Source organism: Heteronotia binoei, chromosome 15, assembly GCF_032191835.1.
Source record: "Heteronotia binoei isolate CCM8104 ecotype False Entrance Well chromosome 15, APGP_CSIRO_Hbin_v1, whole genome shotgun sequence".
Lineage (NCBI taxonomy): Eukaryota > Metazoa > Chordata > Lepidosauria > Squamata > Gekkonidae > Heteronotia > Heteronotia binoei.
Window position 1 is genome coordinate 33,812,398 of NC_083237.1, and position 25,449 is coordinate 33,837,846.

The 25,449-nt window shown below is 48.6% G+C and overlaps 1 protein-coding gene across 1 annotated transcript in view; it reads left to right on the forward strand.

Moving 5' to 3' along the window:
- The first annotated feature begins 7,489 nt into the window (after positions 1–7,489).
- Positions 7,490–25,449, forward strand: part of LOC132583375 (von Willebrand factor A domain-containing protein 5A-like) — a 31,529-nt gene continuing 13,569 nt past the window's right edge. Inside the window, 8 exon segments of the mRNA XM_060255030.1 lie at positions 7,490–7,828; positions 8,582–8,768; positions 15,986–16,231; positions 17,004–17,210; positions 17,296–17,468; positions 23,598–23,712; positions 23,857–24,035; positions 24,320–24,408. Coding sequence (XP_060111013.1) covers positions 7,490–7,828; positions 8,582–8,768; positions 15,986–16,231; positions 17,004–17,210; positions 17,296–17,468; positions 23,598–23,712; positions 23,857–24,035; positions 24,320–24,408 — 1,535 coding nt within the window.

A 25,449-nucleotide genomic window follows, 5' to 3' on the forward strand; every position in this document is an offset into this window, starting at 1 on the left:
AACTAGTCAATCAGTGTCTATGCATTTGCAGAGCCTTAAAACTACAAGATCTATGTTATTGCTTTGGTCTGTCTGCTTTATTCAGCTCCGGGCAAAATATTCTTAGACACTGTTCTGTGTAGCTTAGGCCCCAGAACAACAATGGAGAAAGTTTTGTTTCTCCTCTCTGATGAGGAACCAGTAGTCTCCTACAAAGTTGTGCTTTTTTCCTTAGCTGCCAAAAAGAAATTCAATTCAAGTTGGTGCCAAAGACTAGGCCAGCAAAATGATAGTCTTTCCCATAGGCTGCTGGATGAGTATCTGTTAAGGGCTCTTTTATTAAATGAATTATAATTGCTACAGAAATGTAATTTTTATCTGTGTGTAGTAGCAACCCAGTTTTATTGTTTTGTTTATCCAGTGCTGTTTCACATTTGTTCTTGTTGGTAATGGCCTTTGTCTCTACACAATAAAATCAAACTACATAAATATGCTGTGTGATGAAGAGAATGGCTTTCTTCCGTGCACCAAGGAACAAGAGCCCCAAAAGAAAAATAAATGGAAAATACACACTCTCCATTAATTAAATGTAATTTTTAAAGAAATGCCCTCCTTTCTCTTAAGCATCTTACACACACAAAGGCAAGATTAAAATCACATGTCATTCACCTGAGGGTATTGCCCTCTGTACCCTGGTTCATGCTGGTCTTAAAATTCTCCTGGACATACCCATTTTGAATGTCACTGGGGGGACTTCTAGTGTCCTGGGCCCACTGGTGGACCTCCTGATGGCACCTGGGGTTTTTGGCCACTGTGTGAGTGACAGAGTGCTGGACTGAATGGGCCACTGGCCTGATCCAACATGGCTTCTCTTAAGTTCTTATGGTAGAAGCCCTCCTGACATCTTCAGGGGGCTACTCCAGAGGCATGAGGTAACAAAGAGTTTGACCGCAGACTATTGTTGAACACGGTTTGGGTGGAGTGGGGGTTACTGATGGACGCTGCTAGAAAAAATGAAGCTGCTGTATGAGAACACACAAGGAAGACAGTCCTTCAACTGTGTTTTCCCCAGGACAATACAGAACTGTAAAGCAAAGTACCACCCCCTGGAATTGGACCCAGAAACAAATGGGCTGCCCATGAAGGGAACTTGGAATTGGAACCATGGTCTATTCAACAAAAGTTACACTCAACTAACAGCAAGGGATTAAAGCCTCAATTGTGTGAGGCTGGCTGCACAAGGGAGGTGGCAGTGAAGCTGTTGAAGTCCTGATTACATGATGAAATGAACAAAAACCTTCCCCCCCACTGCAGAGACTGTGCTTCTCTTCTGACCCAAAGCAGAAACTTGTAGCACATCTACCATAGAAATTACAGTCTGGGAGAAAGGATGGGGAAAGTGGAGAGATGACCTCTAAAGCCATACTAACTGTGCATGAAGGATGGTAATTACACTTCATTTGATATCTGGTGTAGTGCTAGGCCATTAATATTATGTTGTAGTGTGGACTAAGGTTTTGACTTTCAGAGATGCAATAAAGCCTAATTTATCCTCATCTTAAAAGGAGGAGCACTAAGGGAAAAAAGCAAGCACGGGTTGGCAACTCAATGGTAGAACATCTGCTTTGCATGCAGAAGGTCCCAGGTTCAGTCCTCAGCTTCTCCAGGTAGAAGCATGAGGTAGGAGGTGGTAGGAATGAAGTCTTCCAGAGACCCTGGAGAGGTACACAGAAGGAAGCTCCACTCTGAAGGAAAATAGGGAATCTTCACACTATGGTCCCTGGGAACACAAGATAAAACATTGCTTCTCCATATGAAATGGAGATGTGAAAAAATGTAATTTTGTTTTCAGAAGCCAGCAACCTGAATTTTTAAAAACATTGATTTAGGTCACTGCATTTCATGCATTAATGACAACTTGCAATTTTGGAGGCTTAATTCCTTAGGGAGTGTGTGGTATATGGAACCACTTTTGTTGAGCACATTGGAAGTGTGTGTTTCCTCACTGGACAAACAAGGCTGTTCCTAGTTGGGAAATGAAGGAAGTGTGATTAAGCTCTCTGATTAAGCTCTCTCTTCCTCCTGTCAATTAAATTTCAGAAATTACTAGGAGTTTCAAACAAGGAACTCCTAATGCAGGTCTGGTTTGACAGGATCCTGTGCTGACTTGGGAAAAATAGGCATTCTGATAAATGCATTCTGAGAGTGGGCTCCCAGGTTATGAGGTTAGCCTTGGTAAAATGTAAAGTTGTACTCTGTCCTCTAAAACTTCTCAGAGCAGTTCAATAAAATAAAGTGTGTCTTTGTATGTAGTGCTCAAATGTCCAAGGTACTGCCTTCAGAGGAAAGATATAAAAATGGCAGAAAAGGCACTTCAGAAGTGCTAGTCTTGCCACAACACGGCAAGACTAAGCATTCTATTGGTATTATTGCAACGCCTCCTTGATGCTGTTGCTCAGGCCCTCTGAACTTAAAATTACAAATTTGGTGTTTGCAACTCTGGTCTTTCAGAGTTCTGCTTTGTGGGTATCAAAACTGTACTTGCATGCAAAATACATGAGGTGTCTGGGGTAGAAGTTAGCTCTGCTAGCCTAGACATCTTCCTAATTAAAGACATGGGAAATTTGTCTGGGAGCAGTATGTATGCACAGATGCACTTGAGTTCCTCTCCTAAATGCAGGAGGTGCAAATTTGCAATCCTGGAAAGGTTTTTCAGAAGCTGCACACAGAATGTTGTGATGGACAGGAGGTTGTCCTGCCCCTGAAAGGAAAAACAGCTACTCAGCTGAGCCTTTAGGAGTGGTGCTCTGGCATCCAATCATCTTTCCAAAGTAGGGTTGCCAATCCCCAGGTGGGGGCAGGGGATCCTCCGGTTTGGAGGCCCTCCCCCCGCTTCAGGGTCGTCAGAAAGCGGGGGGGGGGGAGGGGAGGGAAATGTTTGCTGGGAACTCTATTATTCCCTATGGAGATTTATTCCCATAGAAAATCATGGAGAATTGATCTGCAGGTATCTGGGGCTCTGGGAAGGCTGTGTTTTGGGGTAGAGGCACAAATTTTCAGTATAGCATCTAGTGCCTCTCCCCAAAATACCCCCCAAGTTTCAAAAAGATTGGACCAGGGAGTCCAATTCTATGATCCCCAAAAGAAGGTGTCCCTATCCTTCATTATTTCCTATGGAAGGAAGGAATTGAAAAGGTGTGCCATCCCTTTAAATGTGATGGCCAGAACTCCCTTTGGAGTTCAATTATGCTTGTCACAGCCTTGATCTTGGCTCCACCCCTAATGTCTCCTGGCTCCACCCCCAACATCTCCTGGCTCCACCCCCAAAGTCCCCAGATATTTCTTGAATTGGACTTGGCAACCCTATTCCAAAGAGAGATAGAAGCACAGGAGGAATTAGTTCAGGTCTGCCTTAGGGAGAGAGCAGTGATGAGAGCTCAGCTCTGACTCAGAAAAGGAGCAGGCAGAATAAATGGCAGGGCTGAACCTACCACTTAGAGATATAATAGAGTACCTGGTTCTTTCTCTGGTAACTAGCAGACCTCAGGGTTGCCAGCTCCAGGTTGGGAAATACCTAGAGATCTGGGGGGTAGAGCCTGAGGAGGGCGAGGTTTGGGGAGGGGAAGGGAGGACTATAATGTTATAGAGTCCACCTTCCAAAACAGCCATTTTCTCCAAGACTCTGTCAGAACTGGCAGAACTTCAAGTAAAGCCCAAGACTTAGTTGCAAGTATAGGCATTTATTGAGAACTTCAGAGCTGGAGGTACAGAATAACACTGATAACGAAAGCTAGCATTTGGATACAATTTATGTGATTCTGTTGACAACAATAAAACGATCGTTCACACGGGTGGAGACAACAGTCTGTTTCTCAGGGTTTGTTATCAGGCAGGGAGGATGGAATCCTGCTGGGAAAGTGCGGGCCGGCCTGGCTTCAAAGGCCATCTGCAGATGTTGACCCTGGGCTATCTGTCACACTTCAGTGATCACAGTTTGTTTGAAATGCACAGGCATACACAACATGTAGGCTGGTTAGTTACTTGGGCAAAGCTGCCTGGGTTAGTGTTTGATTTCAATATGGAGTCGCTTAAGCTAATAGCCTACAGGAAAGTTACAAGTTCTGACAGACTCTTGAGATAGGGCAGGTGGGAGTGGGTGGAATCCTGTGTGGGAAAGAGGAGCCAGCCTAGTGGCTGGTCAGTAAAAGCCTGTTTGTGCCTAAAAACATTAAAGAAAATTCAGACTGCTCTCTGAAACCATAACTAGTTTAAATGTATGTATCTGCCTTGACCAGGTTTCTTCTTTGCCTGGAGACCCGTGCTACGGAACTGTTATTTGAAACCAATCTGTAAATAGACACATCTTTGTTTGTTTGTTTTTGATTATTTAACTTTTATTTTAATAAAATAAATACGGTCTCCAAACGAAAAGACACATTAGGAGTAATAACAATACCAAATACAGAATTTTAAGATAAGTGAATAAGATAATAATCAAATTACAACAGCAGCAAATCTATGGGATATACATGACTCAGAACTTTATCCATTAAAACCGTATAATTTGCAAGGATAACCAAATTGCTGGAAAATTCCTGCCTCTGTGATCTCTGTATTGTACTGGCTCACCACAAACTTACTTCAGGGCACTGAACCCAATGCCTGCACACTTGCTGCCTTTAGAACACTTGGTGACTGAGCAGAAGGTTTGGAATTTAAAACAAACCTCATTTGGTCAAAATCACAAGAGGCTGTGTGGGTCCCCTCAAGTGACAGAAAAGACCTGTCACCTATGACAGAGGTGTCAAACATGCAGCCCGGGGGCCAAATCAGGCCTCCGGAGGGATCCCATCAGGCCCCCAAGCAACTGGCACTTATATGTTTCCTTCTGCATCTCAACTTGCTTTGCAAGGCTTGCTCAATTGCACAGGAACTACAGAGCAAAACCTCAATTTTCTCCATTGGTTGAGGCTTCTCTCCCTCCTGGTCCCCTGGGGAGGGAGGGAAAGACCCAGAGCTTTTTTTGCACAGTTCCTTGGATCCCATGGGAGAAATACAAAGAAAGTGTCAGGCAATGCTAATTTTCTCTGAATTTAAGATGTTTGTTACTAACCTTGAATAAAGACATGCATATCAAAGCAGGCCCTGGCTGGAGCCTTTTTTTCGCTTTTACTAACAACTGTAACACTTTGCCTTTGAAGATAACGCTTCCCAGGGAACTAGCCGGAGGCTAGTCCTGGGAATTTAGACTGCAGGAGATAAGAGTAAGGACCCATTTGAATCTTCACACATGAAGGCCATATTGTTTAGGAAATGTAGCTCTGTTTAGAAATGCTTTGATGTAACTCCATAAGAATGCTTCGCCTATGCTAAAATGTATCAGTCTCAATCTTGCCATCGATGCATATGGATTTACAAATAAACTATACTTTGTTTCAACTCAAGGACTAGTTCTTTTTGAAATCTGATTGCCTGACATTTTGAGACTGATCCCTGTCAGGTTTATCTGAACCGCTCACTTTTAAGCCGGATGGCTGAAGAAGTTCTGGATAACAGAGAACCCGCTGAACCGCTTGGGAGAATCAAGACCCCCCCTTGGCACATCACCGGGGGGCGATGAGTCAGTGGGCCCGGATCTCCGTGGCACATCCAAACCCTGTTCATCACCCCTCATAAGTGGCAACCGCGAACCTCCACCACCCTGATGGACGAGGCCCCCACACACCATGAGAACTTCCTCACAAGGCCAGCGACCAGGGGAAGGATTGGAAACTTGGGTGACGAGAATGATGACTGCCCAGACCGGGTGGACGATGAGAGAGAGGAGCCAAGATCAGACGACGACCGTGGGCGAGGTTCGTACTCAGAGGGGGACAACGGGAGCCCAACAAAAGAGTCGAGGTTCCTAAAAACAGTGAGAGGCGAGATGTCGGCCATGGCGCAGGACCTGCGAGATGAGATCCAGGCAAACGTGGCTCTCATGGCGAGGGAAGTGCAGAGGCAGATCGACCAGCTGCTGCTATGAGATTTTGGATGGGGCCAACCCGCACCCGCAGGCCCCGCACTAGCCGCCCCAGCACTGGCAGGACCCCTGCCCCGGCCAGGCCGCCAGCAGCTCCCACTCCAGCAACCCTGGCCACTCCGCCAGCTGCACCCGCCCTGGTCCCCATCCCGGCGTCGGAAGCACCTGCCGCCCCAAGAGTGCAGGGAGCCCCAGCACCCATTCCGGGCTTCCCAGGGCCGAGGGATTTTGGGCAAGGACGAGAGCTGGATGCCACCTTCGATGGCGGTCCAGAAGAAGTGGAGTACTTCACCATACAAGCTAACAGCTACATGCATTATTGGGGGAACACCTTCCCTGATGACCCGAGCTGAGTGGATTATCTGGGTTCAAAACTGAAAGCAGCAAGAAGGTGCTACGTGAGCCTGTACGAAACTTGGGGCCCCGAGTTGGATAGCGTGGCCGGGTTCCTGCAAGCCGTGCTCCTCCAGTACAAGGACCCTCTCCAAGAGACTCGGGCCCTCACTGCCCTCCGCGACATGCAACGGGGGCGAGGTCGGTGAGAGAGTACACTGCAGATTTCAGGGCCCAATGCACCAAGGTACGGGGTTGGAGTGAGCTGATGAAGATCAAGGCATATCAGAGGAGGCTTAATGCTAGCTTCCTGGATCGGGCCCTCCAGCAGGCCCGCCACACCATGCTGGGATGGGCACAGCTACCCGGAGAGGTCAAGACAAACATGAAGAAAGTGCCCCTGCAACGACAGCAGCAGCAAGGGGGAAAGGGGGGACATTAGTCTTGGTTCGGGGGCAAAGCAGAAGCTAAGAAGGGGTCGGCCCAGGGGGGGGGACTTCTAAACCCTCCACAAGCTGCAAGTGTTTTCACTGTGGCGACCCCAGGCACCTGGCGGCTAACTGCCCAGAGAAACCTTGAGCCCCTCCCCTTAACCCGAAGCCGACGGTGGCGGGACTGAAGAAGATACCGAGGAAGCCGAAACAGCCCAGTCGGGGTAGCACCGCAACCTCGATGATGCTTGACGAGGACACTATAAACATGATGATCTGAGTGAAGAATCATGGGGAGCCGAGCCGGCGGAAAACGAGAGCAACCTGCACTGAAAGGTGCTGGGAGGCAGGTTGTGGATCTAACGGCACCATTATGGGTGAGAGTAACCAGAGCATTATTTTTTGTCCCATTGACTTTGTTAAACCCAAAGCTCAAATGCTTTGTGCACACCCAATCCCTGATTGACTCCGGGTGCACGCGAGAGATTATTACCCCAAGGCTAGTGGACGCTCTCGGACTATCCAGGACTCCCTTACCGCACCTGATCCAATTCAAACAGATGGACGGGTCGGTAATGCGGGGGGGGAGCCTTGCGTAGAAGAGACTCAGGGTCTACCCGTGGGGATAGACAACCACTAGGAGGTGGAAGTTTTTGTCATTGCCCCCTCGTCCTCCTTCGATGTAGTGTTGGGGGTAGGATGGCTAGCCAGACACCAACCGGACATGCAGTGGGGTGCCCAGACTATAGATTTCACCGACAAATGGTGCACGCAGCACCACTGGGCAGAAAAATGGGGACCCAAATCACCCCCAAAGAATGAAAAGATGTGTGTATTGGTAGAGGAGATTCGGTCGATCTCCCAAGAATACAGAGACTTATGCAAGGTGTTCAGTGAGGAGGAAGCAAACGAGCTCCCTCCGCATTGCAGCACCGACTGCGCCATTGAACTGATCCCAGGGCAAGAATTGCCCAAGGCAAAATTGTACTCCATGGGTTGGGCGGAGAAAGCGGAATTACGAAAGTTCATCGATAAAAACTTAAAGAGGGGTTTTATCAGACCGGCAACGGCACCCCACGCTGCGCCAGTCCTCTTCCGGAAGAAGGATGGAAGTCTTAGGCTTTGCACCGATTTTCGCGGGATTAATAGGATTTCAATGTCTAACGCGTACCCCATCCTGCTAATTAAAGACTTGTTGAACACAGTGGCTGAGGGGGTCCGTATTCACCAAACTGGATCTGAGGGACACTTATTTCCAAGTGAGGATCAAGAGGGGGATGAGTGGAAGATGGCGTTTAACACGCCGATGGGACAGTTTGAATACTTGGTGATGCCCTTCGGGTTACAAGGAGCCCTGGGGATGTTCATGAACTTTATCAATGAAGAGCTGAGGGAGTACCTGTACAAAGGGGTGGTGGTGGTGTACCTGGATGACATCATTATGTATTCAAAAGATCTACCCTCTCACATACAACTGGTCCGGAAGGTGCTCACCACCTTGTACGAGCACAAACTGTATGCAAAACTGTCAAAATGTGAATTCCACCAATCAGAACTAGACTATCTGGGGTTCCGGGTATTGGGGAAGGGGTTGGCGATGGACCCGGCCAAAATACAAGCGGTGCTGGATTGGGAACCCACGAGGACACGTAGACAGCTACAATCATTCCTCGGGTTCACCAATTTTTACAGGGGGTTAATTCAGGGGTTCGCTCAAGTAATGTTGCCCCTAACGGACCTGCTAAAAACCAAAAGGAAAGGTCCGGAGGCAAAGAAGCTGGGGACTAAGCTAAAATGGTCCCCCGCCTGCCAAAAGGCATTTGAAAAACTCAAAAGGCTATTCACGAGCGAACCCGTCTTAGCCCACCCCGTTGAGCTCAAACCTTTCATGGTCCAGTGTGACGCCTCTGATGTGGCCGTCAAAGCCATATTAATGCAGAAGGACTCAGAGGGGAAGCTAAGACCCTGTGCCTACATTTCTAAGAAATTTTCCCAAGAGCAACGTAATTGGTCAGTGTGGGACAAGGAAACATTTGCAGTAACGTTGTCCCTTAAGACATGGCGCTCATGGTTAGAAGGGGCCAGGGTGCCGTTCGAAATATGGACGGACCATAAGAATTTAGAGGCGCTCACTGGGCGCAGGAAATTGACAGCAAAGCAAATACGTTGGGCAGGGTTTTTTGCTAAATTCGACTTCACCCTGAAACACATCCCGGGATCAAAGAACTTTTTAGCCGATGCCTTGTCCCGGCTCCTCCAACATGAGAGTCAGAGGGAGGAGGTGATAGACTCCATCATTCCCCCCTCGGCGGTGGCAGGAGGAGTGACCACCCGATCCGGAAAGAAAATGGGGGCGCCAGAGCCGTGGGGGGGAAGCAAGCTAATCAAAGCCACCGAAGAAGAGGGGGAGGAGAGGCCAGAAGGAATCGTGAAGGGAGAGGGAGGGTTCTGGTACTATGAGGGGAAATTATACGTTCCAAAAGCCCTGCGCAGAGAGGTACTACAACATTGCCATTGCAGCAAACTAGCAGGGCATTTCGGGTACGTAAAGACCCTCCACATGGTGAATAGACAATTTTGGTGGCCGCGCATGGAAAAAGACATTTCCGAATTTGTAGCTTCATGCCCGACCTGCATCATGGCTAAAAGGAGAGGGGGGAAGGTCCCTTGTTTGCTCCAACCAATCCCCTCTGCAAACTGCCCCTGGTCGGTGGTATCTATGGACTTCATTGTGGAACTGCCTATATCCCAAGGGAAATCAGTAATCCTAGTAGTGGTGGACACTTTCTCAAAGCAAGCCCATTTCATCCCGTGCAAACAACTCCAACTGCAAAAAAGCTGGCTTACTTGTTTTTCCAGCACATTGTTAAACTACACTCATTTCCAGACAAGGTCATTAGCGACCACGGGCCGCAGCTCGTTGCCAACTTCTGGCGGGAGTTCTGTAAATTAGCAGGCATTGAGCAGTTCTGTAAATTAGCAGGCATCACCCCCAGACGGACGGACAGACGGAATGTGTGAACGCCCTTCTGGAACAATATTTGAGGTGTTACGTGAACTACCAGCAATCTAACTGGGTGGAGCTCCTCCCCTTTGCCAAATATGGGTACAATAATAGTTTGCACAGCTCTACCAAGACCACTCCCTTCAAAGTAGTGAATGGATATGAAGGGAAGCCTTTTCCCCTGTTACCTAGCAACAATGGGACTAACCCGCCTACTTCTTGTCAACAGTGGTGGGGAACGCTGGGGAAAGGGTGGGCGGTCATTCAGGAAAATCTGGAAGCTGCTAAAAAAGACTACAAAGCCCAGTTTGAAAAGAAACACTCACCAGAGTGGGATTTTAAGGTGGGGAGACAGTGTTTTTGTCGACAAAGAACTTGCCCTTGCCACAGACGTCCCGAAAACTGGCTTACAAATATCTGCGGCTGTTCAAAATAAAGCGGGTCATCAATAAGGTGACAGTGGAACTAGAGTTGCCTAAGCTATTTGGTAAAATTCACCCTGTTTTCCATTGCAGCCTTCTTCGACGGGACCCTGGAGCTACGTCTTGGCACCCCCGCCCTCCAGAGCTCAAACCTATTCAAATGAGGGGTCAGAGTCACCATGAGGTGCAAGAAATGCTGGATGCTAGAATAAAAAGGGGAGTGCTATATTATCTAGTGCGTTGGAAATACTTCCCTTCTAGTTGTGATGAGTGGGTAAAATCCTTAGACATCAGGGCACCACTCCTTCTAAAGAAGTTTCACCTACTGCACCCAGACAAACCCCGGGCAAGAGCTTAGGGGAGGCAGTATGTCAGGCAATGCTAATTTTCTCTGAATTTAAGATGTTTGTTACTAACCTTGAATAAAGACATGCATATCAAAGCAGGCCCTGGCTAGAGCCTTTCTTTCGCTTTTACTAACAACTGTAACACTTTGCCTTTGAAGATAACGCTTCCCAGGGAACTAGCCAGAGGCTAGTCCCGGGAATTTAGACTGCAGGAGATAAGAGTAAGGACCCGTGTGAATCTTCACACGTGAAGGCCATATTGTTTAGGAAATGTAGCTCTGTTTAGAAATGCTTTGATGTAACTCCATAAGAATGCTTTGCCTATGCTAAAATGTATCAGTCTCAATCTTGCCATCGATGCATATGGATTTACAAATAAACTATACTTTGTTTCAACTCAAGGACTAGTTCTTTTTGAAATCTGATTGCCTGACAGAAAGCACCTTTAAGACCAACAAGTGCTAATGTTTTAAGCATATTCAATTTTTTTAATTTTTTTTTTTAATCTTTCGTCGTGTTTGTCTGTGTCCTTTAAAAAGTTTATAGCTCTGCTACCTAATCTTAAATAGGTACACACATGGCCCGGCCTGACACAGCCTGGCCCAGCCCAACAAGGTTTCATTTATATCAGATCCGGTCCTCATAACAAATGAGTTTGACACCTCTGACCTATGTGAAGATGTTACTACACTCCTGAGCTTTCCAAGCACTGATTTATGTCAAGCAAAACCAACCTAGGAGAGAGAAATTGCTGAATTACAGATTATTATGAAACTTGGAACAAACCCCTCCCCAGGACTGAACAGGGATATTGGTTTTTTATCTCATTACAGATGCTAAACCCACTCTCAGAACTTCAAGAACAGAATGGAGAGAGGAACTGCTGAATTACAAACTATTATGAAACTTGGAACAATCACCTCCCCAGGCCTGAACAGAGATTTTTTTTTTTAATCTCATTACATGTGCTAAACCCACTTTCACCAAGTATGGCGATATATCCACATTATTCCAATGTATTTCTCTTTTAGGATAGTGTAGCAGAATAATGCTTTTGTATTGACATACTCAGACAAGGGATATTGGCTGTTTATCTCATTACATATGCTAAACACATCTTCCACTATATTTTAATGTATTTTTTCCTAATGGCAAACTAGAATGATGTATATATTTATGTTACATGTTAAAAGGTAAATTAGTTGGACAGGAAAAACTTCTGGGAAAGAAATGCCCTCATTTTGACCCAGGTTTATTAGCAATAGAATAATGGCTAATTAACATGGATTCTCACATTCTGCTAATTAACAGGCATTCTCACATTTTGACATGTTACTGTTTTATGTTTTTCCCACGCTAATGCAACCCAGATCAAAGGTTTTCTGAATTTGTTAATTTCACTGTTCTGCTATTGGATTTTAACTTTGTACCACTTGGCATTCCAAACCCCACCAGCTATATGTGGCTCTGCTTACTGTACCATGTTCCTCGTCTGAAGAAGTGTGCATGCACATGAAAACTTACGTTCTGAGTAAAACTAAGTTGGCCTTAAAGGTGCAATCGACTCCTATTTTGTTCTACTACTTCAGACCAACACGGCTGTCTACTTGGATCTATCTAGGGGCTCTCACTTATTGTCAACCCTTCTTCTTAGTAAGGTGCTACTGCACTCTTGCTCTTCTCTGCTGCTATGGAGGAAGGGAAATCCATCTACACTGCCTGTCCTGAGTTCTTTAGAGGAAAAAATGTAAGGGAATCTGCTGGAGGGTTAACATCATTCATGGCCAAAATCGGGAAAGGCACCATGAGAAGAAAAGTTAATCGTTAATGGAATGGATTCTGAATTCCATTCTTTTTCATGTGTCACGCCTGGAATATTCAACGCAACCGCCTTGTGACAGTTTCCCATCACCTCTGGCAGCTGCAAATTCTCTAGAAGCCATCTGTGTTTGTTTTTCCAGAGAAGGTTGTCGGGAGGGAGGTGTTTCGCTGATAGGGAAATTCTGCCAAGAGTGCACAATGCAGGCACTCATCCATCCACTCAGAGCAAACAACCCAAAGGTCCCTCATTTTTTCTGTCTTTAGGAGGCTTCTTTGCTTTGCCACTCAACCGTGACCCAACGACAGGCTCGGTGGTTTCCCAAAGAGTTTCTCATGGCTCTGCGAGGCGGAGCGCAATGTGAAGGGCGCATCTGCCATTTCCAAGCTGTGCAAAAAAGGCTCCTTCAGGCCCATAGCTACGAGGGGGCCTGTGGGGGCACAGCCCTCTAACTGCTAGGCAGGGCCCCCTGACTTGGGGCCCCTAACCAGCCTCCAGTGCTTCAGCTGCATCCTTCTCCATTCTGCCATTGTCATGCACCGTTGCTTCTGCTTGCTTAGGGGATGTGATCATACACAGTTGCTTCTGCTTGCTTAGGGGCTGGAAGAAATCTCTGACCCCCCCAGCAAGCAGAAACAACTGGGCACTCTCAGCGCCCAGGACTGAAAGTTAAGCTCCTTGTTGGGCTGATGTTGGGCTAGAGGGTGCCTGAAAGAAGAGGCCGTTCTGGCTCTCAAGTGGGGCGGCAGGGGTAGGGGGCAGATGGCTCCATTGCAGACAGGGCAGGGTAGGGTAGGCTGGTGCACACAAGTGGAGGTCCTGGCTGCAGTCTGGGGCTGGGGATCAGTGGAGAGGTGATGTTCGCCCGCAGGGGTTTTCTGGCCTGGTCTCGCTGGCCACCCGAGCGAGGGTGGGAACTGCGCTTGGGCAGCCTCGGCTTGCCCTCCGAAAGGAAGAAATCTGAATTGGAGGTCTTGTAGCCCCAGAAGTCAGTTGCGACTTGGTGGCGCCTTCCACCCCCCCACCCCCCACTTTGTCTCGCTGGGCTTGCGTATCTGGATCATGCTACAGGTAAGGGCAGGAGACCATGTGGCACATATCTAAACATCTGAGTGGCTCCCCACCAGAGCTGCTGGAAGAGGGGTGGAAAGGGATCACCTTGGGGCAGCTGTGGAGAGGGGGAAGGCTGTATGGCAGCGAGCTGGCAGCTTTCCTCCTCAGAGAGAAGACCATGGATGTTGGGGCCACTATGTGCCCCCTGAAAAAAATCAGGGCCTTCCAATTCTTCAAATCCTGGCTGTGGGGCTGGGCTCCTTCCTTCCTCCGCATTCATCTGGACAGTGATCAGCCCAGACTGAAATTTGTCCACACTCCCCTCCAGCTGCAGAAAGGAGTAACCAGCTGCCGAGGACTGTCACTGCTGTGAGTAAAGCGAACTTTCCCTTGCCCCCCCTCCCCGCCGCATTGTTTTAATCAGCTGTGGATCTGTAACCCTTTAAAGAACAGGGATGGCCAAATTGTGGCTCAGGAGCCACAGGCGGCTCTTGAAGCCCCCACCACCCTGTTGGCCAGCTAGGAAAAGGTATTTCTCTCTTTAAATCACTTCTGGAATTCAAGCTGCCTGGCATCTTGGAGAATGAATTTAAAGTTGCTTTCTTTCCACCTCTCTCATCCTCCGCCCATCTATTTGTCTTCTCCCTCCCTTCCTTGCAGCTCTCAAACATCTGATGGTTCATGTCTTGTGGCTCTCAAACATCTGACGTTTATTCTACGTTAAGCAAGTTTGGCCACCTCTGGACTACAGCAATAAGAATGTACTCCAAGTGAATCTTGGGAAGGTCAACTGTGGCACAGTTGCATCCTGCTTGAGAACCTTTCTCCAGTTTATGCCATCTTCTCTAGAGCCGGGTTATGACATGATAATGTCCTATGCTCAGTGAATTTAAGAGGGGCCCCGTTCATTACAAGTTCTGGTTGGGATATCCCGGGGCTGGCTCAATCTTAGGAGCTAAGGAGGATCAGTCCTAGTTAGAATCTGGATGGGGAGCTCTCTAAGGAATACTGGGGGAGTGACGCGGAGGCAGGCAATGGCCAACATCTCTGAACATCTGGTGCCTTGAAAAAAAACCCAGGGGGTGCTGAAAGTCAGCTGGGACTTTCCACCATCCTTTACAAGTGATGCTCCCAGGCTTTGCCTTTTTCTTGGCCCTCTGAGCAAATCGTTGTGGAAGAATTTAACTGTTGTTCAGACTCTTGATGTATTGGATTGCATTTTACAAGAGCCTTTTACCAATAATATTTGGAGAAGTGGCTTAGTTTGCTGTGTTCTTGCTGGGAAATTCTTCTTGAGGAACCTTTTTGCTACTTAAAGAGGCAGTAATAGTTTTTTGCATTTGTAGTATCTCAGAAGATGGCATCCCTGAAGAATTTAAGAAACCTGCCTCATTCCAGCCTTCCTGTTGTAGCCTGGTCAATTGATGTTTTCTATATGTTGTGTTTCATCAGTGACATGGGGGATGGAGGCAGGATTCATCATTTCATGGCACAATCCTGGGAGCTCTATGCAATGTTCCCTCTATGCTGTGGAATCTTATGAGCAAAAATTCTACTTTGTGATCTACTGGCATTAAAGTTGTGAGCTACTGCATAAATTAGTTTGCTCTAGGGCCATTTTTCCTGAGCTGAGACAAAAATGTGTGAGCTGGAGGCTAAAAAATTGTGAGCTAGCATACACTAACTCAGCTTAGAGGGAACACTGGCTCTATGGGATTCTGAACTCACAGTTGTGTAGGTATCGTGGAAGCTAAATGATAGCATGGTTAGTTTTCTAATTTCAGATAAAAATCTTGCACTGAGTGTGGCTTCTACTCCATACTTGTGAAAACCATTGTCTGCAGTATCTATTCCAGATGAATTGTCTTAGAGAAAATGGCTCCGGCAATCTGGGTTTTTAAACATCCATTGTCCATTTAATCCTTTAACTGATTAAAATGTTAAAAAAAAAAAAGCCTTTAGAATTTGAAATAAATCCAATGTAGTATTTTAAGCAGATTCAATTTGAGTGATGGTGAAGTGTGAACACAAAGCTATAGGAGGGTCTAGCACAATTGCAGGATTTTTTTTTAAATAAAATTCAATTTTTTTATTAGATTCATGCTATCAAGTACTTTTTGTCCCTGTAACCAAAAATAAAAACAGAAATTCAGTTTTTTGTTTTGTTTTATTTTGTGTAGAGTTCTCACTGCATGCCAGCTTTGTCTCCAGAGATCCTCACTTAAACATGACAGTCTGTGGCCTCATCAAGACCTCTAAATCACCTGCATATGGTAATTTGGCTCTGTATGTATGCAATTGATACATTTCTAAAGTGCAGAATGGTAACATTTTACAGGCCTCTAAAAACTCAGAACAGTTGCAGAGCTGATATTTTTCTAGTAACTTTTGGTATGAATCCAACTGGCCATCTTAGTATGAAGGAAGCAGAGCTGACTTTGTTGGCTGCTGGGAGTGGTTTCCCCATCCTAAGCTGCTTATTGTTGAATTCTGAGTTCAAGTCTCCTCCTCTGGCCCAGGACTGGCCTTGAGTTAACATTGTTGACGTTACTTGTTCACTGTTCCTTTGTGCCAGTGCCCTTGCAAAGCATCTCTGTGGATGTGGTGGTCCACGGCTTGGTGGCTGATGTAGCATCTGAGCTTTGGTATAAGAATGAAGAAGAGAGCCCCGTGGAAGTTACCTTCATTTTCCCTCTGGATGATGAAGCTGCTATCTATGCCTTCGAAGGCCTGATTGGTGGGACACGGATTGAGGCTCAGATTCGAGAGAAGAAAGAGGTGAAGGGGCTCAGGGAAGTATGGGGCAAAGGAGTCTTTGGGAGTGTGGGGGCTTAGTTTCAGAGGGGAACTGGAGACTTCTCTTAGGTAAGATCAGTTTCCCAATCCAGACCTTGCGTCAGCTGAAGGTGGAAAAAGTGAAATGGGAATAAGCAATAGTGTAGCCATGTCTGTGAAGGCTAGTTAAAGAAGTGGGGGTGGGGGTATTTAACATAGAGCTTTTCCAATTCTATCATCTATACTTTTAGCTGAAATCTACAGAAGTCTGCATTCCTCACCTTATAAAGGCAGACTAGTCTTTAACCAATATCCTGTTTCCTTAGACTATAGTAGTCCCCAATTTGTGTTGCACTTGTAGCATTGCATAGGTAAGTTAGTTGTGTTCTTAAAAGCTTGTTAAGGAAGTATAGATTGCTTTCATATTGGTTACAATTTGGTGCAGTATTGAGTAGGCATGAATTGATTGCTGGTCTTGCAATGTAAACTTTCCTAAAAGTACTGTCGCACCCCGCGCTCCTATCCCGGTCTCCCGGTGCAGCCGTCGTCCCTTTATCCCGAGCGGCCCCCCTCGAGTATTTTGTGGGTGTTCCCCAGAGGTCTCAGAAACAGGGGTGGGAGCCAGGTTACTTCACCACAGGCCCCCATTCCCCTTCTGGCTGTGCAGTGGCTCCTGTCCCTCTCTCTCTGGAGGCAGCCTCAATAAGCACTGGCCAGCTTCCTCCCTGACCTCCTGCCTCCCTCCCTTTTATCCTCCCATCCCAGTTCTTCCTCCCCTCCTGGGTTCCACCCCTCCCTGGCTCCACCCCCCTTCAAAGCTCCAAATGCCCGGGAGAGGCATGCCGGGGCTGGGCTGCCTGGGCGTGCCTCGGGCGTCCTGGGCTTCTGCAGCATGCTGGAGTGCGGCCTCTCTTGCCGCCGCGGGTCAGGTGGTTCTCCTCCTCTTTGCCTGGCGCTGGGCTCGGCTTCCCCCTCCTGCTCTCCGACGGCTCGCTCCGGCCACGCTCCTCCCTCTGATACTGCGAGTGCATTGTGTGCCATGCTGGTGAATCCAGACAGGTTTTTCCCAATCTGACATATAACAGTGACCTTGTCTGCACCTTTTTGTAGGGTCAGAAGAGAACACCATCACCCAGAAAATACCACGAGTGCCCAAGGGAAAGCTTCCCTATACCCTCAGTCTCTGTGCCACACTGGAGTCCTCCCATGGCATCAACTGGGTAGAATCAAAATGCACCCTGGAGCCCCTTCGCTGCACAGTAGAAGACAAGACTGCTGCCCAGGTGAGGATGCTGAGGATCTTTACCATTTATGCTAGTGCTTATTTCTGGAGGAGAGTTGATTTCCCCTCAGAAAATTCATGTAAGCTGTTCCTGCTTAAAACCTTACTTCAACTCTATGGGGGCCTGAATATAATCCTGCACTACATCATGACTAAATAGAAGCGGAAAGTCTACAGGAACAGTCCCCATAATGCACACCCTTTTTAATATCTCAGCATGATGATGCCAAAATGCATGGAGCTAAGTGCTAGTATATACTTCTATGTAAGTTGTGCCCCAAATTGTAACACTTCCTGCTTAAAACCGATGTTTCAACTCAACAGTTCACAGGCATAGGCCACAACAGCTATAGTATATCCAGGCATACAAGGGGATGGTGGCAGGCTACCAGGCTGATGTGTCATACTCCAGAGTTTTGTAATTTTGTGTTGCAACCCTGTACTAGGAGGCTCTAGGCCCAAGCTGGGCCAAGTGACCTCTTAATAATAACACAAACATCCTCGTTTTCCTTGTTGACTGTTGTGTCCTAGGCTTAAATGGGAGAACTGTTACTTTTGGAGGGAACTGTTACTTTTGGAGGGAAGCTGAACAAGCCAAAGCTTGTACTCCACACCAGGGTTCCAGAGAAGGCCTAAGCGTGCCCAATCAGGGGAAGGATTGAAACATAAGTAGCCAATCAACATCTAGGCTCATACTGTACCCTGATAGGCCCTTAGGGCCCTGTAAATAGCCAATCCATGTAGATAGTTAAGGACCAATCAGAAGGGGGCAAGAATTGTATAAAAGAGCGGGAAGTTTGAATAGAGCTCAGTCTGTGTGTGTGTTCCTGAAGTAAAGCTTGCTGAAATCACCCTCCGACTCTGGTCTCTTACTGCGCCAACCCCAGTACTTTACACTGGCGACGAAGGTGGGATGCCAGTAAGAACCAGCAACAGAACCAGGAACACGGAAAGGTGGCTAAATCCAAGCCATCTGGGTCCGTACCTCCGCTCTGCGCACACCCCAGCTCGCAAGCCGCCCAGACACGCTGCCAAGAATGGAGGCTCCAGCCAACCTCCTACAGCCCTTTAGCATTGATCGCCCCGAGCTGTGGGACTCGTGGGTCGAAGGCTTCCAGTCATACCTGACCTTCCGGAAGATTACAGAGACTACCATGCAGAGAGCTCTGCTTATCAATACGTGTGGCACGGAGACCGTGGACTTAGCCAGGGCTCTTCTCCAACCCAGGAAGCTCTCAGAGACGCCGGTGGATGACATCATCAGCGCTCTGGAGAAGTATTTCCAGCCCCAGCCAACCAAGCTCACCCGGCACTGGGACTTCCGACAAAGGACACAGAAGGCAGGCGAAACCACGATGGCGTTCTTGACAAGCCTGCGCCGGGTGGCAAGCCGATGCAGTTTTGCAGACCTCAACGAAGCCCTTCTCGAGTTTGTATGGGGCTTGAGGGACGAAAAACTAGTACAGAAACTCCTGTCCCTCTCCGAGTGCGACCTAACAAAGGCAATCGATGTGGCCACCAGCTGGGAGAAGGGCAGATCAGCAGAGCCACGGCTGACAAGACAGGCTGCGGCACACCAGATCAACCCTGAACCATCTACAGAGGACTCAGACTTGGACAAAGCTCTACAAACCAGCTATCGTTCAGCAGGAAGGAAGACCACCCATGTCCCACAGGGCATGAGACACAAGACACTACCTGCATGTGCAAGTTGCGGGGGCCAGCACAAGCGGAAGACCTACCGATTCTGGAATGCCACCTGTCGACTCTGCAACAAGGAAGGCCACATCGCCTGCGCCTGCAGATCCAAATCCCGAGCACGCGTCCCGCAAAGATCTGCGCACTCCGAAGGCCAGCCAGACTTCGAGACCGACGCTCTCCACGCCCACCCATACCCGGTGCAGTACCTACCCTCGCCAGTCAGGCCCTCCAAAATCCGGGTCAATGTAGGGAACGGGGGGGTGCCCTGCCAAATGGAGGTGGACTCTGGGTCAGCATCATCTATTACAGCGGCAGAGACATTTTTTAAAATTCCCACCAGGCTGAGGCCTCGTCTCAGGGACCCGGGGTTTACCTTAGTGGACTTCCAGAATAATAAGGTGCCTATCTTGGGAGTGGGCCCGGTCCCAGTCCAATACAAGGGGTTCAAGGGCCAGCTACAAGTGCTAGTGGTCAAGAACCACCTTACAAACCTTTTGAGTCTCGACTGGTTCAAGCCCCTGGGAATAGAGATCAGGGGGGTCAATAAGACTGTCGGAGTGGACTTTAACAAGGTTTGCGAAGAGTTCCCGGCCATTTTCGATGGCACCTTGGGCTGCTACACGGGTCCCCCGGTTACACTACACCTCGACCCCACAGTGCGGCCTATTAGGCTTAAAGCGCGGCGAGTTCCATTTGCACTCAAGCCTAAAATTGAGGAGGAACTGGATAAACTGATTGCACAGGGAATACTAGAGCCTGTCACCCACGCAACCTGGGAAACTCCCATCGTGACTCCAGTCAAGCCCAGTGGGGAGGTGCGGATTTGTGTAGACTATAAGTGCACCCTCAACAAGGCTCTTCAGGCCCACGCATACCCTGTGCCCATCATCAGCCACGTTTTAGCCACCCTAGCCGGCGCAAAATTTTTTGGCAAGTTGGACTTGGCCCAAGCTTACCAACAGCTGCCGGTGGATGAGGCCACGGCCAATGCCCAAACAATTGTGACCCACCGGGGGGCCTTTAGAGTAAAGCGGTTGCAATTTGGCGTGAGTGTGGCTCCGGGGTTGTTCCAGGAACTCATGGACTCTCTTTTAAAAGGACTTCCCGGAGTCACTCCATTCTTCGATGATGTGCTGATCGCGGCAGCCTCGCCTGAAGAATTCGCCGCCCGCCTTAGAGGATTCCTACAACGTTTTGAAACAGCCGGCCTCAAGGTCAAACGGGAGAAGTGCCTCCTGGGCGTGGATCGGGTGGAATTCCTGGGGTTCTCCATCGATGCCCAGGGGGTCCACCCCTCCGACACCAAGCTGCGTGCCATCAGAGATGGCAACAAGCAAGAACTCCAGGCCTTCCTCGGCCTCCTAAACTTTTATCATGCTTTTCTCCCCCACAAGGCAGCGGTGGCCGAACCCCTGCACCGACTTCTAGACAAGAACCGACCCTGGGCGTGGGGCCGCCAGCACGCTAAAGCCTTCCAGGATATCAAGGGCCTCCTGATGTCCAACTCCGTCCTTGCCCATTTCGACGAGACCCTGCCCTTGGTCCTTGCATGCGACGCATCCCCTTATGGTGTGGGGGCAGTTCTGGGCCACCGACTCCCTGATGGGACCGAAGTCCCTATCGCGTACTACTCGCGGACCCTCGCGTCAGCGGAGCGGAACTACGCCCAAATCGACAAAGAAGGGTTGGCAGTTGTGGCCGGCGTCAAAAAATTTCATGATTACATCTATGGCCGGCCCTTTACCCTCTATACGGACCCCAAACCCCTCTTGGGCCTCTTTGCATCGGACCGGCAGACCCCTCAGGTCTTGTCCCCACGGGTCCTCCGTTGGTCCATTTTTCTAGCCGGCTACACCTACACCCTAGTGCATCGCCCGGGCAAGGCAATGGGCCATGCTGACGCCCTGAGCCGCTTGCCCTTGCCTGATGTGGATCCCGATCCAGCCCCGGCTCATCAGATCCTACTGATGGACATGCTTCCGGACAGGCCATTGCTCGCCCACGACGTTGCTGCCCGCTCCGCTCGTGATCCAGTCCTCTCCCGTGTCTTGGACTGGGTGGGGAGGGGGTGGCCCAAGGGCTCGACTGGGCCGGAATTTACTCCGTTTGCAGCCCGGAAAGATGAACTATCCACCCACAAAGGCTGCCTACTATGGGGCAACAGAGTCGTCATCCCCAAACCTTTGCAAGACCAAGTGCTGAGAGCCCTGCACGAGGCACACCCGGGCATAGTCCGCATGAAGGCTCTCACACGGAGCTATGTCTGGTGGCTCGGCCTCGATGCAGAAATTGAGGCTTGGGTTAAAAGGTGCCCGACATGCCAGGTGTCAAGGCCTGACCCCCCACGTGGCCCAGTGCAATCATGGGAATCCACCAAACCCCCCTGGTCAAGACTGCATATGGACTTTGCTGGCCCCTTCCATGGGCGGACTCTACTCATACTAGTGGATTCATACTCCAAGTGGTTGGAGGTGGTCCAGGTGCCCTCGCCATCATCGCAGGCGACCATCACGGCTCTGAGGGCCATCTTTGCAACCCACGGGTTGCCGGAGACCATCGTCACCGACAACGGCACAGCATTCACGTCCGCAGTGTTCCAGGACTTCTTGGCCAAGAACCTCATCAGGCACATTCGCTCTGCCCCGTTTCATCCAGCCACCAACGGCCAGGCAGAGCGGATGGTGCGCACGGCAAAGGAGGCCTTGAACCGTCTGGGCCCCTCAGACTGGCCAAAAGACATGGCGTGTTTCCTAATGGCCTACCGGACCACACCTACCGCCTCCACAGGTCGCAGTCCAGCAGAACTCCTCATGGGCCGCCACATCTGCACCCTGCTGGACAAGCTGCACCCTGACCGAGCCCCAGACAGGCGACCGGCGCCGGAACACCTTAAAGCCCCCAGAGGGTTCTACCCAGGTGAGACAGTGTGGGCACCGAACTATGCCACCACTGGCCCTGCTTGGCTCCCTGGAAAGGTGGACCATGTCACCGGACCGGTCTCCTATGCAGTGACCTTGGAGGGTGGACATCTCCTGAGGCGACACATCGACCAACTTCGAGGTCGCCTGCCTGCCGGGGAGCCAAGGTCAGAGGCTCCAGATCCGGACAACGTAAGTCCCCGAGAGCCTGACACAGAACAGGGTTCCGTGGAGCCCGCTTCTGCCCAGCAGGAGGAGACCCCCGACCGCGCAGCTGAACCCAGGTCTCCCGGGGCCGCCGTCCCAGATGTCTCCAGCTCTGCAGCCGCGGAACCACCAACCGAGTCGGAACGCCCAGTCCCCTCGGAGCTCCGACGCTCGACACGAGACCGCCGCCCTCCGGCATATCTCCAGGACTATGTCACCTGATAGCTGGAACTATGGGGGGAGGGGTGTTGTGTCCTAGTCTTAAATGGGAGAACTGTTACTTTTGGAGGGAACTGTTACTTTTGGAGGGAAGCTGAACAAGCCAAAGCTTGTACTCCACACCAGGGTTCCAGAGAAGGCCTAAGCGTGCCCAATCAGGGGAAGGATTGAAACATAAGTAGCCAATCAACATCTAGGCTCATACTGTACCCTGATAGGCCCTTAGGGCCCTGTAAATAGCCAATCCATGTAGATAGTTAAGGACCAATCAGAAGGGGGCAAGAATTGTATAAAAGAGCGGGAAGTTTGAATAGAGCTCAGTCTGTGTGTGTGTTCCTGAAGTAAAGCTTGCTGAAATCACTCTCCGACTCTGGTCTCTTACTGCGCCAACCCCAGTACTTTACATTGACAGTAGAAACAATTGAGCTTGCTGAAAACTGTGTACCACTCTACAGTAGCCTGAATATAATCCTGCACTGTATTGTGACTAAATAGATAGGGAACAGCTAGAGGAATACTGCCCATAAATGCACACCTTTTTTAGCATTTCAGCATGGTGATGCCACAGTGCACCCTAAATGCATGGAGCTAAGGGCCAATAAATACTTAGGCCAGTATAGTAAGCACTATCTATTCTTTCATTATTCTATCTCCTATGCTACCAGCATTAGTTTCTAATCTGGGCATGGCTTCTCACTCATGCAGATGGTTTTCTTCTGTGTTTTTACCAGGTGTCATTCAGTGGTCAAGTTCTGCCCAGTCCAAAGAAAGCGAGTAGAATTAGTGAAGGCTGACTACAAGATCACAAGGCCAGAGCAGTGACTCATGCAGAGGCACAGTGAGCAGCCTCCTCTGAGATAGTATGTTTTGGTTTCATAGGCGCTTCCAGATGTAATTGAGGCACTTCTCACAGTACACTAGCAGTTCTGGTTGGACAAAGAGTACGGGAATATTTGACACTGACCACATGGCATATGTTTTTACATTCACATTCAGAAGTAGATGAGGGGGGTTCTTGTGGAAGCTGGCATCCTTCCCAGCCTCTGATGATTCATTCTGTTTCTTGTCTTTTTTCTCCCCCAAAGGTCTCCTTGTCTGAAGGGCACCAATTTGACCGAGACGTGGAGCTGCTGATTTATTATGAGGAAATTCACAAGCCCAGTGCAATCCTAGAGGCTGGGAAACCTGGAGCTGCGTCAGGTGGGCAAGCCATGGGTGGGAGGATGAAAGTACAAGACGCATTTGGGCTGGGTATGGATGGCTGGTGAAATACTTGGCAAAGAATGTGGTACTTAACTTGAATGAAAACTCCTATTTAGTCACCTTTCTTCCTGTGCAAAACAGGTTCCCTGATGGGTGACCCAGCCCTTTTGGTTACCCTATACCCCAGTTTGCAGTGTGCCCCCAAGCCAGGCCTGAGTGCCACTGGGGAATTCATCTTCCTGCTGGATCGCTCTGGCAGCATGGGTTCCAGAACTGATAACAATAACTCTGATTCACCACCACGTATTCAGAGTGCCAAGGTACCTATAAACAAATAAAATGCTGCAGCTTCTGAAAGAGGGTAGGTGATGTGGATGCTGAGGAAGGAGACAGAGGAGGGAACTAGAGGGGAAGAGATCTGTGGAAACATGGAGAATATGCAGTGATGTGGAAACAAACTGAAAAGACTATTGGAAATTGGTTGTATTAAGGGAAGAAGTGAAGTAGACCAAGAGACCGGAAGTGCTCTGGATGTATGGACATAATGCTGAAATTCAGAAGGGGCATTAAGGGTGACTCTTGTTTTTCTCTCCCCCTACCTCAGGAGACCCTGATTCTCCTCCTGAAGAGCCTGCCTCTGGGATATTTCTTCAACATCTATGGCTTTGGATCCTCCTATGACTCGTTCTACCCGTGAGTGTCAGAATGCAGCATGCTTGTCATCCCTTTCATTCCTCAATATTCCTCTTTCTCCTAATTCTGTCTTGGCTTTCTGAATCTAATGGAAAGGAAGAAAAAAGGAGGTTCTAGTTCATTGTTAGTCTTGATCTGCAAAGGCCAACAAAAACCACAGTAGTGGTACCCATCCAATCCAGTGCTCTTTGCAGTCCTTGCTTTGTGTGCCCCTGCTGTTTCAATATTTGTATGTTTCTATGTTTTATTGAATTGTTTACATATTTTATATGATTTGATGTTTGCTCCCTTGTGGACTTGACCCTCTTTCGGAGGAAAAGCAGTTCAGAAATATTTTAAATAAATAAAATCATAAATAATTGTTTTGACAGAGGAAAGGTTGAAAACCACAAAAAAAAGTTCACCAAAGGTGTTGGAAAGAAAAGAGAAAGCGAGTCTGTTTGGGCTTTGCACAAACCACAAATTTTAACTCTTGTCCTTACACCTGTATCTTTTGGAAGGCACATCTTAGACTATAGCAACTCTCTTTACCCATGTTGTTTCCATTTGTCTTCCTGTTTCCATTTTTGCATTTCAAGGCCTATGGCTTTAAGAACATAAGAACATAAGAGAAGCCATGTTGGATCAGGCCAACGGCCCATCAAGTCCAACACTCTGTGTCACACAGTGGCAAAAAAATTTATATACACACATACACTGTGGCTAATAGCCACTGATGGACCTGTGCTCCATATTTTTATCTAAACCCTTCTTGAAGGTGGCTATACTTGTGGCCGCCGCCACCTCCTGTGGCAGTGAATTCCACATGTTAATCACCCTTTGGGTGAAGAAGTACTTCCTTTTATCCGTTTTAACCTGTCTGCTCATCAATTTCATCGAATACCCACGAGTTCTTGTACTGTGAGAAAGGGAGAAAAGTACTTCTTTCTCTACTTTCTCCATCCCATGCATTATCTTGTAAACCTCACAGTCAACGTTTCTCCAAGCTAAAGAGTCCCAAGCGTTTCAACCTTTCTTCATAGGGAAAGTGCTCCAGCCCTT